At 36.1% G+C, this 14383-nt stretch overlaps 2 protein-coding genes across 3 annotated transcripts in view; one reads left to right on the plus strand and one right to left on the minus strand.

Moving 5' to 3' along the window:
* Positions 1-14383, plus strand: part of wdr17 (WD repeat domain 17) — a 142264-nt gene that overhangs the window by 106808 nt on the left and 21073 nt on the right. The gene's annotated exons all lie outside the window — the stretch shown is intronic.
* Positions 701-14086, minus strand: LOC128529357 (uncharacterized). The gene is made up of 4 exons (XM_053502819.1): positions 13029-14086; positions 6171-6290; positions 3485-3797; positions 701-1713 (listed from the first exon to the last, which is right to left on the minus strand). The coding sequence occupies exons 3-4, from the start codon at positions 3776-3778 to the stop codon at positions 1051-1053; spliced, it is 957 nt and encodes a 318-aa protein (XP_053358794.1). The 5' UTR covers positions 3779-3797; positions 6171-6290; positions 13029-14086; the 3' UTR covers positions 701-1050.

Here is a 14383-nt window from a genome sequence, read left to right on the forward strand (position 1 = left end):
TACTTACCACTTCCTGGTGGTGGCAAAGAAATGCCATGGGCACATACTGTATAATCAAGTGTTTTTAATCGTCGTTTTCAGGTGTTTTTTTATTATATTACCATAAGCATTTTTGTAAGGGTTTTTTTTTGGTTTGTAATTCCCATTTTCCAGGAGTGGTAAAATGTAATCATTTTAAAAATAGTGTTAGCATTGGCTCTACACAACATCTGAAAACCCAAAAACACTTTGCTGCTTGAGTCATCCCATTGTTAACACACAGACACAACAGTGATATATGGTGTTACATCAGGCATTTACCAGTTTTGTGTTTGCCGCTCAAGTTCTAAGGGTCAAATTACTGTAAGGGTTTTCTAAAATGTAGGTGGCCTGCCACCAAAGATGCCATGTTGTAAGCTGTTTATTGCATCTATGTAGATTTATAAAAGAATAGCAAGATACAAACTGCAATTCTAATTTCATCAGCTCATTTTCATCTACTCAAATCCAATTGCTTTGATTGTGTAACAAAAACAAAGGAATTGACCTGGCTGTTGAAGATTGCATACATTTCAGACAACAATATAAAAGATAATGAATTACGAGATTTGCAGTTTAACATTTAAAATAATTGAAACACATGAAGGAAAGAAAAGGAAAATGTAAAACATGAAAAAATAAAGTGTAGACCAAACACGGCTTATAATGACTCTGGAGAACATTTAGCTCAGTTTTACACAGAGTGCATCTTTTATTAATAAACACCAATAAAATAATAAATCTTCTGGTCCACCAGCTATTAAAAGGTCTTTTTATTTCATTGTTCAAAGTTCAAAGTTTAGTTATAGTTGATTAGCTAGTTGACTTTTAAGACATTTATATTTCTAATTCCTACTTGCCAAGATGCAACCAACTTAATACAATGTTCACAATGTTGAAGCTTACAGTTATAGATACATATATATATATATATATAAATATGTAAATATATATTATATCTCTTACCATTACTAACAACTATCACTAGTATAAACGATCATCAGTATCATTATCTGCATTGTGGAAATCATCCTAATCATCGTCATCATCTTCATCACTTTCATCATAATCATCTTCATCCTCCTCATCCTCATCGTCATCCTCATCATTATAATCTTCCTCATCATCATCATCATCATCAGAATCTGTACAACTTTGATCAGAATCCTCCTGCAACATGGAATACCCAGTTTTTGAGAGAAAGTCCTCTATGGTCAGATTTCTGATAATCATAATGAGGCCCCTGCTGATGCAGTAAGTGGCATCCTTGTTGAAATCTGCCTGATCGCTGTGCTCAGTGACATAGACTTTACCAAAGCACTCATCATCAACGCTAACTATGATGCGGTCCATGTTGCTGTAATGGTGCTCAATGTCGTCTTCCCTAACATAATCTGGCAGGTCGTCTGCTTCTGCTCTTCTCAGATTGCCCACCTCATAGTAGTCAAGATTTACATCAGGCAAAAGTCTCTCACCGCTTTTGTCATTTCTGTTTTCGAAAAGTCGGAAACCAAAATATTTTTCTTCTGGATCATACTGCCAGCACATTCTGTTGTAGTCATCGAAATACAGACAGTCATTAGCAAACCAGTAAAGCAGCTTAAGGCCATGCCTTGGATAACATTGACCAAATCCAGACTCCTGTAGCTTCTTCAGTTCATTAAGAGTTGGTGGTTTGGCCATGGTGTCTATGATCTATAAATAAGACATAAAATATGCAAATTGTAAAAAAAAAAAAAAAAAAAAGGGTTAAACCACTTTACAGATTTGGGTCTAATTAATACTGAGGATTTTAATGCTGGATGAATAAGCATCCCCTTACAGAAAACTTCATTCTGCCAAGAATTACATATTCATGTTCTGTCCTTGTGTAAGTTGTTTCTATAGATATGATACTACAGTATGACCACATACTTTATCATATATGCAAAGAAGACCATAAAGTTCCTACTGCACCCAACACATATCAATGAACCCAGTGGAAACAGGGTCAAAATGGACAAATGGGAATTTATCAAATTTATACTAATTCTAAGCCACGTCCCTGTTAGGTTCTTAAGCGTCTATCATGTTGTCAGTAATTTTCTATCATGCACATGATTTCCAGGACCAAGGTTTTTACTATGCCCAAACAAATCTCTTCATGCTCTCACCATGTCTTATCAGACACTTACTATGTTGTCATTTCATCTAGCAGATTGGTATAAATAACGCAACATGCACAGTGCTTTTCATCAGATAGTGGATGGGTGTGAGAAATTCTTATGACATGACATAGATGCGTTGATAATCTGCTGTGTGCATGCCATTAACCTGGTATGTACCATGAGAATCTAATATGAACTTAATGCGGTCTTCTACAACACACTGTAGCATGGACCTACCAGGATCATAACACAAGCCCAAAGAATACATTGTGAGAACTCCATCCATGGAGCGACAACGCAGTAAAATACCAATGCCAACTCAGAACAGAATTCCAATTTTAGATCCAATCTTAGAAAGACAATACAACATCCTTAACGGTTTCTACTGCGTTCTTGCCAAGTTGTACAAATTCTTAATGCGTTCACCTAATCTTTTCAAATGTACTGTAGTGGGAATGTGGCCCAGTGTGATGGGAAGCCTAAGTGGTATTTTGTTATTCAGGATGAATTTTGATTCCGGCTTTTCATCTAATGTATTAACCACACAGTGGTCACAGTTCCACCCGGGGTGTTGCATGCCCATGTTTATTTTTGTGTGTTTTGTGGGATTTTTAAATGACAATGCCTAACTGTCCAAGCATTACTGTCCAAAATACGTTTTTGGTCTAGGTTATTTTCCTCTTTTCCTGTTTTGTTTCGGATTTGCTTTAGGTGCATCTTGTTTGGTCTGCATTTGTATCATTATTTTTCTGATCCTTTTCTGCCCCAAACAAGCCTTGATCTGCCAGAGCCATGCCCATCTTTGCCCAAGCTATGCCTAGTCTTGCCCAAGTTATCCCTATTTTTGCCTCAGTCAAGTGCCATTATTCCAGGATCAAGATATTAAAAGTAAGATAAACAGTATATGAATTCTAATCTGAACTACATATTCATTGCATAGGTTTTATACAAATCCTATGCAATTAAATTTGTAGTGCATCCAAAAATGTAGTGTTGTTTTAAAGTATGACACATCTGCAGCAATTTGTTGATTCATTATCATCATCCCAAAAATGGGAGCTTTGGTTAGTGTTCACTAGTGGTCTTGAATTCTCTGCTAGTGGTCTTGAATATCCAGTTTTTATGAGAAAGTCCTTTTTGGTCATTTCCCTGATAGTCATAATAAGCTCCTTGCTGATGCAGTATGTGGCATCTTTGTTGAATTCTGTCCGATCACTGTGCTCAGTCACATAGATTCTGTCCACGCACTGATCATCAACACTAACTATGATGCGGTCCATGTTGTTACTATTTTTATAGGTATCATAATTTTTTCGTACATAGTAGGGCAGCTCATTTGCTCCTGGGCTGTTCAGATTCCCCACCACATAGTAGGTCAGGTTCGCAGCAGGCAGGAGTCGAACACCGTTTCTGTCCTTTCTGTTATTAAATCGATGAAAACCATAACATCCATTTTGGGGATCGTCCTTCCAGCACATCTTGTCGTTGTTGTTAAAAAACAGAAAGTCATTAGCAAACCAGTAGAGCAACTTGAGGCCGTGTCTTGGAGATGGTCGCCCAAATCGAGAGCTCTTTACATCAGTCAGGTCATTCAGCATCTCTGGGTTGCTCATGGTGACCTCCTAGAAAAGTCTATAAGTGAAAAGTTTGTGTTTTTTGGTTGTTGTTAGAAACCAATCACCATTAGGGGTTAGGTACACAAATAAAGCAAACATTTCCCTGATGAACAGTGCAGAAAAGTTAATACACATTGCCTGGCCAAAAAAAAAAATATATATATTATTTGGTTGGACCACCTTTTGTTTGATTACAGCTCTGGCATTGTTTTGATAAGCTTATGCAATGTAACAGCATTTATTTCTGTCTGGAGTCACATTCATTCCTCTCCAAGATCTTTTGTTGATGATGTTAAAGTCTTCTCCAGCAAATCCCAAAGATTCTGGGGTTAAGGCCTGGACTCACTCTATGTGTGAAAAATTCATGCTCCCTGAACCACTCTTTTACAAATTGAGCACGATGAATCTTGCTATTGTCATCCTTGCCTTCAAATGTCTCTTCAAATGTCTGTGTGGAAATGCTCTTACATTAAATATTAAAGATAGCAGTGAGTTCAACTGTTGCCCTCATGCTCATTTGGAATGTATTTCTCTAAGATGATGGTTCACTATTTTAATAATGTATTTTTTATTTCTCAACCCAATTTTAATAGTTCCAGCGATGTGTTTTTTGCTTGATGCTTGTTTAAGAAATGAGAAGCTACTCACTACATTAGTTGGAGTTAAATAACTTTTTGTCAGCTGAACCTTATTAATCACTGCAGTAATTATCCAATAGAACTAGGTGGTGCCTTTTTTTTTTGGACCAGGCAGTGTATTATAAGACGCAAAGTGATTGGACATGCTGCTGTCTTAAATTAAACATGAAATCATTCGCCCATCTCGCAAACCAAGCCACTAAGGAGCCACTAAGTCATGCCAAAATCTAGGGTATGTCTGCTAATGCGATCAACCAAAGATCAAAGGGAATATAATTTGAAGCCAATATTAAATACAAAAATATGTTATAATTGATTAATAAATTAATTAATTACATTGTCCCAACCAGAAAAACCACAATGTTTGATGCATGAAAATAGAAAAGGTCGAGGTATGACAAAGTCACCAGAAGGACCAGAAGAACCAGAAGAACCTAAAAGCATATTCTCCAGCACACTCAGTAAAACCTCCCAGTTGTGTCCCCTTCTATTTCCATAGAGCCTACATTAGTTTTTTTTTTTTTGTTTCCATCTGAAAACTGGTCATGTAATATGTTAAAGGCATGCAAATATTCTTCTGAAATGTTATTTATTTGTACATTTTTACCTTATGTTTGTAAATAGTGAATGGTTTAGGTCATAATAATGTAGACATCACTGACACTCTCATCGTCTATACCACTTTATTCTGTGTACAGGGTCGCGGGGAGCCTGGAGCTTATACCAGGAGATTTAGAGCATGAGGGGGGTACACCCTGGACAGGGTGCCAAACCATTGCAGAGCACACATACATACACACAATCACACCCATTCACACTACGGGCAATTTGTGAATGCCAGTTAGCCTAATCTGCATGTCTTTGGACTGTGGGAGTTTGGAATGAGAGCCAAAACTTGACAAAAATAAGAGACTAAAAGGCCCCTAAGTAAGACTAAGTCTCAAGACTACATTAAAATACAAGAAAGTCTGGCTGTTTGGAAACAAAATATAAAGAATTAGGGGGCTTTTTATTACTGTATAACATTGTATTATTGTACAGTGGCAGTACATCTACTGATTATTATTCCAATGGTAATTATATTTATTGTATTTGAATTTAATATCATTTATTTGTTTACTATACAAATATTTATTCAACTGATTGATTTTCACACACCTTCCTGACACCACAGTTCACTCCTCAGGAAACAGAAACTGTTCTGTTCTGAGCTGATAGTTATGTCCTGCTTAACTTTTAAGCTTCTGTCCAAATGTAAAACGGAATGTGTTAACAAAAAGGTCATGATCACTATACTTTTAAGTCAAAGAAATATTTTACAGTATTTTACAGTCTAGTCCTTAGACTCTGAACTCTGTTTCCACTGATCACCGAGAAATGAAACTTTTCTTACTTTACATGGCTGCAGCAGTGGTGTTGTGTTTAGTTGCCACCTAATTCAATTTAATTTTATTTGTATAGAGCTTTTAACAATTGTCATTGTTGCAAAGCAGCTTTACACAATCAAAAGATATACGTATATGATTTCAAAAAAGATTTATGATTTCAAAAAAATACATGCATCAGAATATGGTATGTAGATGGTTGCAGACATTTCATGCGGCAGCTGTTTTAAACAAAGTAAAATCAACATCGACAGTTGACAGATTACCTGAGGAATGTGCCTCATATGTTTTCTTTGATTTCTTTTTTTGTTTATTTGTTGGTCTAAATAATATTTCCGGCATTAATTATAAATCCTTTTTACTTACAGTGTTTAATGAATTGTAGATTGTTTCACCAGAGCAGCAACAGTAAGGTGGTTAGAGCTCCAGAACCCAGCGCTGAGCTGCGTTTACAGGAAGTGATGTAATAGTTCATGAGAGTAAAGGCTATGATAAAGAGAGAGAGAGAGAGAGAGAGAGAGAGAGAGATCAGTTCATGTTTAATATCATTTTAAACATTTGTTATGCCTTTATAAATACACCTTGTAATCTGACTTATCTCATTTTACAGTTCACATGTAAATGATACATGAACTTTATCCTTTGCAAATTAAATACAAACAACAGCAGAATGAGTCTAAAGTTTAAGGGTTAAATGGGGTAATGCAAATCAGGCATTTATGCATAAAAGAATCAAATTCAAATTTTATTTGTCACATACACAGTCATACACAGTACAATATGCAGTGAAATGCTTATACGATCACTCATGAATGAACACCTTATAAATGTAAAAACAATTAACAAGAAATAAGAAATAAATAGCTTAATGTAACGACGTGCGTCACGTAAGTGGCAGAGCCGCGCATAAACTGTTTAGAACAGGCAGATCCGCAGGCTGCTACCAGGCAGAGTTTTGAACAGGCAAAGGCGCGGCCGTTTATACACGCGGTTGCCAGGCAACGCCGCCGTCAGGCAATCAGCCTGAATGCGCCACACCTGGCAGCGTGTTTATATAAAGGGTCCTAATACCTCGCCACTTCGTGTGATCATTAGGTAGCACCGGTAAAGGTATGAGGGCCAAAACAAAGACAAGACAAAGCGTGCAAAAAAGTGAAGAGACAGAGGCAAACCCCCAGCCTCTGCTTCCCTAATACACCGGCGAAAGTCAGAGAAAGCGAGTGAAAGAGAGAGCAGCACGCTTAGTTTAAGTGCAAAAGACACAAACCCCTCTCTTTCCCATAAATCCTCGGTAAGGGCGAATGCCCGGAGAGAATATTAGTTTTGTTTTATTTTCCCGAGCCCCATCCATTCTCACGTAGACGGCGGAGCTCTGTTTATTGTTGTTTTTAGTTTTCTTTTGTTTCTTTTTAAGTTTCTTAATTATTAATCCCACGACATCTCCAAACGGAAAGGTCTTCCCGTGCCTGTCATAAGCACTCTCACAACTCCTATTTCACTGACCCCCTCTAAAGCCCTGCGTCAGGGCTCTTATCATTAAAAACATCTTGTGGTGCGGCTCTCCATACTGAAACTATAAGAAAATAGTAATATAATATAAAAATTTCCAAATATATATATATATATATATAGGAAATATAAAAACCTATCTGCACAAAAGACAAAATAGCTAATTTAAATTTAAATAAAAATGGAAATAAATGGCCTTCAGAGAGCGGAAGTTCTTCCCTGTTCACAACAGAGTAAACAGTCCATTGCTGGGGTGGCTGAGGTCCTTCATGATCTTCCTGGCCTTGGTCCAGCACCGCTTGCTGTAGATCAAGTGCAGGTCAGGGAGCTCGATGCGTATGATGTGCTCAGCTGAACGCACCATGCTCATTAGGGCTTGTCTGTCCTGCGTGGTGCTGTTCCCGAACCAGGTTGTGATGTTCTCCGTCAGGATGCTCTCTATGGTGCAGGAGTAAAGTTCCTGAGCTCCTTGGTGAGCAGTCTAAAGTCTCTTAATCGCCTGAGGTGGTAGAGGCACTGCCAGGCCTTTTTCACCATGGTGTTGATGTGACAGGACAGGTATCTGAAGCTGATCACTCTCTCCATGAAAGATTCTGGTAGTTCCGCTTCTGCTTAGTGCTAAAGTCCACTATCAACTCCTTTGTCTTACTGACGTTTAGAGGGAGATTGTTCCTCTGGCACCAGTTCTCCAGATTCCCAGTCTTCTTCAGGTAGGCCGATTCATTTATGTCAGAGATCAGGCCCACCACTACGGTGTCATCAGCAAACTTAATGATGGTAGTGGAGCTGGTAGTGGCCACACAGTTTTGTGTGTACAAGTTCAAGTTCAAGTTCAAGTTCAAGTAGGCTTTATTGTCACTTCAACCATATACAGTTAGTACACAGTGAAACGAAACAACGTTCCTCCAGGACCAAGGTGCCACATGCAACATAAACTTACAAAGAGTACAGCAGGGGGCTCAGAACACAACCCTGGGGTGCTCCAGTGCTGAGAGTGAGAGAAGCTAAGACATGTCCACCCATCCTTACTGTCTGTGGTCTGCCAGTTGGGAAATTGAAGATACACTGGCACAGAGATGAGCTGAGTCCCAGGTGCTCCAGCTTGGTGGTAAGTGTGGAGGGAATTATAGGGACTGTCTGACCATTTTGATTCATACACATTCACATTCCATGCAAACTTAAATAATTCTTTTGATTGTGTAAAGCTGCTTTGCGACAATGACAATTGTTAAAAGCGCTATACAAATAAAATAAAATTTAATCGAATTAAATTATGGTATTAAATGCTGAGCTGTGGCCGATGAAGAGCATTTTAACATAATTCCCCCTTCTAGTGTCCAGGTGAGTGAGTGATGTGTGGAGGAGGTGAGAGATGGCATCATCTGTAGAGCTTTTTGGATGGTAAAAGAATTGTAGTGATCGAGTGTGTCTGGTAGTGAAGAAATGTTGAAGTCTCTGACCAGTCGTTCAAAGCACTACTGAGGTGAGGGCAACAGGGCGATAACCATTGAGGGAAGCAGGATGAGGTTTCTTCAGAACAGGAACAATGATGGACTCTTTGAAGCATGAGATTAAGATTAAAGATTAAGGCTCATTATTATTGTTATTATTATTAGTAGTAGTAGTAGTTTTATTTTAACTTGATGTAATATATTAAATCTTGTCTAAAACCTTTTGAATCAAACAAAAGTACAAAATTATGCATACTAATCTATGGTTAAATTAATAATAATAATAATAATAATAATAATAATAATAATAAAATCTCAGCACTTGGACTATCAATAATTAATTCATACTTACAATATATTATTAATAATAAATTGCTTTTTCTTTCAGTAAGGATTGCAATTTATTTGTTTTAATTGACATGTAATAACATTTTTCCTTAATACAAAAGTAAGTACAGTATTATGATAAAAGTAATCAAGTGCAGGTCATCGCACATGGAATAGGTTATTTAGTTTATATACTATAATGTTGTGTACTCATTTATGTGACCAATTAATAAGCGTATCCCACTTTTCACTAGTGCTTGGATACCATCAAAGTAAAATGTTTTAATAAGAGTTGTTGATGTCTGAAATGCTGGCTTACTCCTTAAATGCCCCAAACATGTGGAAATGGTTTAGACCGAGGTCAGGACTGTACAGGGGATGTGGCAATAACTCCCCCGCTGTCGAGTTCCTGTAATGTGCAAGTGTAAGGTGTTGGTAAATGATTGTATGTGCAGTTTCCACAGACAGATGCGTCTCTTTCTCAAGTTGGCGACAAGTTATCAGTTGATTTTCAACTCGCTGAAGGTTTACAGGAATAATTGCAGGGAGCTTCGAGCCACCTCGTTATTTACGGATGTAGCGCCGTCTTTAAAACGTTTAAATGTTTTACTGCAGCTAAGAGTTTCATCACCGTACTGTGAAATGTGTTTCACCTTTGAAGAAAGTTCTTCACAATTTCCGGTTTGACTGGAACAACGCTAATAATATTAATAAATAGAAAACTATTTGTTTGTTTGTTTGTTTGTAGATATTTACAAACAAACAAAGGCAAGGCAAGTTTATTTGTATAGCACATTTCATACACAATGGTAATTCAAAGTGCTTTACATAAAAGAGAAAAAAATAATTATAAAAAAATAGACAATAATAACAATAAATAATTTTTAATTATTTTTAATTTTATTTAAAACAAAAACAGTTTGCAATGACGCTTTTAAAACCACTTAAAATTTGATTTAGAATAAAAATAAAACAGGTAAAAGTACAAGATAAACATAAAATACAGCGCAGTCAGTTCGGACGTAGCACAGTGCTCATTTAACAAAGGCACAGCTAAACAGATGAGTTTTAAGTCTAGATTTAAATGTGACTAATGTTTTAGCATCTGATCTCTTCTGGAAGCTGGTTCCAACTGCGGGCAGCATAATGGCTAAAATCGGACTCCCCTTGTCTTGTGTTGACTTGATCCTAACAATCTGAGCGGTCTGTTAGGTTTAATTCAGTGAGCGTATCTGCAATGTATTTAGGTCCTAGCCCATTGAGTGATTTATAAACGAGTAAAAGTACTTTAAAATCTATTTTAAATGTTAAAGGAAGCCAGTGTAAGGACCTGAGGACTGGTGTGATGTGCTTAGATTTCCTGGTTCTAGTCAGAATTCTGGTAGCAGCGTTCTGGATAAGCTGCAACTGTCTAATGGTCTTCTTGGGAAGGCCGGTGAGGAGACCATTACAATAATTCATTCTCCTGGTGATAAAGGCATGGACAAGTTTCTCAAAGTCTTGATTGTAGACAAAACATCTAATTTTTGCAATGTTTTCGAGATGATAAAACCTGAAATCCTTCACTCATTGCTTCATTCCTCCTGTTATATATTTATTAAATCACAACATATCATAATCCTAAAACATCCATAAAAATCCATACCTTTTTTTAGCTGAGATATTACTTACTGATTGTTTAGCTTATACAGAACACACATGTGATCGGTTTGTTATCTTGCATTGGTTGTGTAAGTTTGATAAAATGTCACCCAGATACAGAGTCTATAATAGAATGCATTTGCAGCAGTTTGGCGACTGATCATCATCATCAAAATAATGGTTGTCCTCATCCTCCTCAGAGCTTTGGCCAGTGTCCGCCTCCGGTGTCAATAAGCTTGTTCTCACGCCATAATCCTCGTGCGCTGTTGGAATCTCAATGATACTGTAGTCCACTAGCGATCCTGAATATCCAGTTTTTGTGAGAAAGTCCTTTTTGGTCATTTCCCTGATAGTCATAATAAGCTCCTTGCTGATGCAGTATGTGGCATCTTTGTTGAATTCTGTCCGATCACTGTGCTCAGTCACGTATATGTTGTCCACGTACTCATCATCAACACTGATGATGATACGGTCCATGTTGTTACCTGTGCGATAGCTAGCGTAACCTTTCCGAACAAAATTAGGCAGCTCATTTGCTCCTAGGCTGTTCAGATTCCCCACCACATAGTAGATCAGGGTTACAGCTGGCAGGAGTTGTTCACCATTTCTGACCTTTCTGTTCTTAAATCGGTGAAAACCATAACATCCATTTTGGGGATCGTCCTTCCAGCACATCTTGTCGTTGTTGTTAAAAAAAATGAAGTCATTAGCAAACCAGGTTGGGGTCTTGGGTTGTTGTTAGAAAGCAATGGGTTAAGTACATAAAGACAGATTTAAACCGGTGAACAGTGCAACAATGGCGGAAAAGTGAATATATTATAAAGGGAAGTGATATATGATATGCTACTGTCTTAAATAAATTGAACATAAAATCATTCTTGAAAAGGGAAGTTTGGGGTTCCCTGCTGAAACTGCAACGCGATTTTGGATAAGCAGTTGACGATGTATGGATAAAATCATTCTTTTTTTTCATGGACTGAAGTAAGGAGCGGTATTGAGTCCTGCTGAAATCTAGGTTTTGGCTGCTAATGTGACCAACAAAAGATCGAAAGGAACATCATTTAAAGCCAATATTAAATACACAAATATGTCATTATTGATTATCGAATCAATATTATTGTCCCTATAACTGTGCAAATGTCTTGAACCTACTTCATTTCTTTATATTAAATGAACGACATGAGAACAAATGCTTTACTGTAACAAGTGCCTTAAGATACAATCTACAAATTAGTTGTTTATGTAACAACCTCAGCCGCGACCTCATTTTCCATCTCATCTGTTCCAACCGCTCAGCATTCAGCATCAGCAGTACACTAACCACCCGCCTAATCATCTGTCATCATCTGCATCTGTTTCTCACTGAGTCATGCCTTAAGTTAGATGTGTTTTTATGCTTAAATTATACATAGGTCACTGTGTGGCTTAACAAACAAAAACAATTTCAAGACTACATAATAAAGCAAGAAAGTTTGGTTATTCGAAAGCAAAATATTAAGGATTATTGGGGGGTGGTTAAAATGTTATATTGTTTCAATAATAATAATAATAATAATAATAATAATAATAATAATAATATTGTATTAGTTTATTATACAAATATGTATTCATTGATTGATTCAGAAATCTCGGTCAGTTTTACAGTGAATTCGAAGAACATCTTACTTTCGGTTTTGTGTCTCTGTGCGTTTCCTCACAACACAGTTCATTTCTCAGGAAACAGAAACTGTTGAGTTTTAAGCCAATAGGCGTGTCCATGTTAGCTTTTAAGCTTCTGTCCAATTGTTTTTAAGGAATGTGTTATCACATGACTGCTAGTTTTTTCTTCGAACAGCACATGACTTTGCTTTTATACAACATCGAACAAGTTGATTCAAACACTTGTTTTCTTTCACCCTGAACACAGCAAAGTAATAAAACTGTTATTAGAGGAAGTCAAATTAATATATTTTACAGTCAAGTTCAACTTTTCTTACTTCAAATGGCTTGAGCAGCATTGTTTTTTTATTTGTCACAAAGATAAGTTATGATTTTTATTTGTTTATTTGTTACAAAACATGCATAAGAAGTTGCTCAGATGGTCGCAGACATTTCAGACGCTGTTTAAAACAAATCAAATCTACAGTAAATAACGTGAAGTGGTTTACCCTCACATGTTTTCTTTTCTTTTCATTACTTTTTTAAACAATATATGTCTAATTGTTGGCATTAATGATAAATAAACTAATTCGATTAGTAAGAGACATTAACATTAACATAAACTTATTTGTTGTTCTAATGTTAAAGCTTTACTTACTGTGTAAGCTGAGATGGTGAGATGGTTAGAGCTCCAGGACATACCACTGAGTGCTGCCATTAGAGAAAGTCAAGTGATAGTTCAGGAAATCAAAGGCTATAATAAGAAGATAGAGAGAGAGAGAGAGAGAGAGAGAGAGAGAGAGAGAGGATCATTTGTATACTTTATCACAGCCTTTCATGCTGCGCTTTACATGCAAAATACACCCTATTATGTAACTTACAGTACGTCATGAGTTCAGATGTAAAATGAACTTTATCCTTTGCAAACAAAATACAAACAACAGCAAAATAACTCATTAAAGTTTAATGGGGAAGTGCAAAGCAGTCACTTACAAATAAAAGATTAAAGCATATTATTATTATTATTATTATTAGTAGTAGTAGTAGTAGTAGTACTAGTTTTATTTAGAGTAAGCTTGATGTAATATATTAAATCTTGCCTAAAAACTTTTGAACTGAACAAAAGCACAAAATTATCCATACTAATTCAAGAGAATTATAGGCAAATATTAATAATAATAATAATAATAATAATAATAATAATAATAATAATAATAAAATAATTAATTCATAGCTATATTATAAAACATAAATGGCTTTCTCTGGCAGTAAGGATTGTAATTTATGGGTTTCGAGTTAATTAGGGCATAGACATTTAATAACATTTATGGCTTAATGCAAAAGTACAGTAAGTACAGTATTACAGTATGATTAAAGTAATAATACTGCAGTGAAATTTTTTTACTTAAATCATTACTCATGGAGTGGGTTATTTAGTTTATATTTTGTATGATGTCGTGGACCAATTTATATGAAGGCTTAAAGTTCTTCAGGCTAAATGGGCTATTGTAGACTTTTCTAGAATGTACAGAACCATCAGTGCATGTTTGAGGATGTATCACCTGTACACAGCATCTAACATATAAAATGGAACATCAAAACCTAATTTGTTTGTTTTTGTTTGTTTGTTTGTTTCTGTACACTCACTCATCAAGTAGTCTACGTCCTACTCAGAACTTCGATTGCCCGCTTGGTAGGTGATAAAATCTGACAGCCTTCAGCTAACCAGAGCAGCAGTTTGATGCCAATTCCGCCAGCTCACGGATAAAAACTTTACCAGTTTTGATAGGAAGCAATTACCAAAAAAAGACTTTAAGAGCAGATGTTTACTTGCTGATCAGTGCAATTATTCTTATTATTTATTCTTATTGTTGTTGTTGTTGTTGTTATTAACAGCAATAGTAGTAGTAGTAATAATAATAATAATATTATTAATAATAATAATAATAATAATAATTATTATTATTATTATTATTATTATTATTATTATTATTATTATTATTATAATAATAG

Source organism: Clarias gariepinus, chromosome 8 (genome assembly GCF_024256425.1).
Source record: "Clarias gariepinus isolate MV-2021 ecotype Netherlands chromosome 8, CGAR_prim_01v2, whole genome shotgun sequence".
In the NCBI taxonomy this organism is placed as follows: domain Eukaryota; kingdom Metazoa; phylum Chordata; class Actinopteri; order Siluriformes; family Clariidae; genus Clarias; species Clarias gariepinus.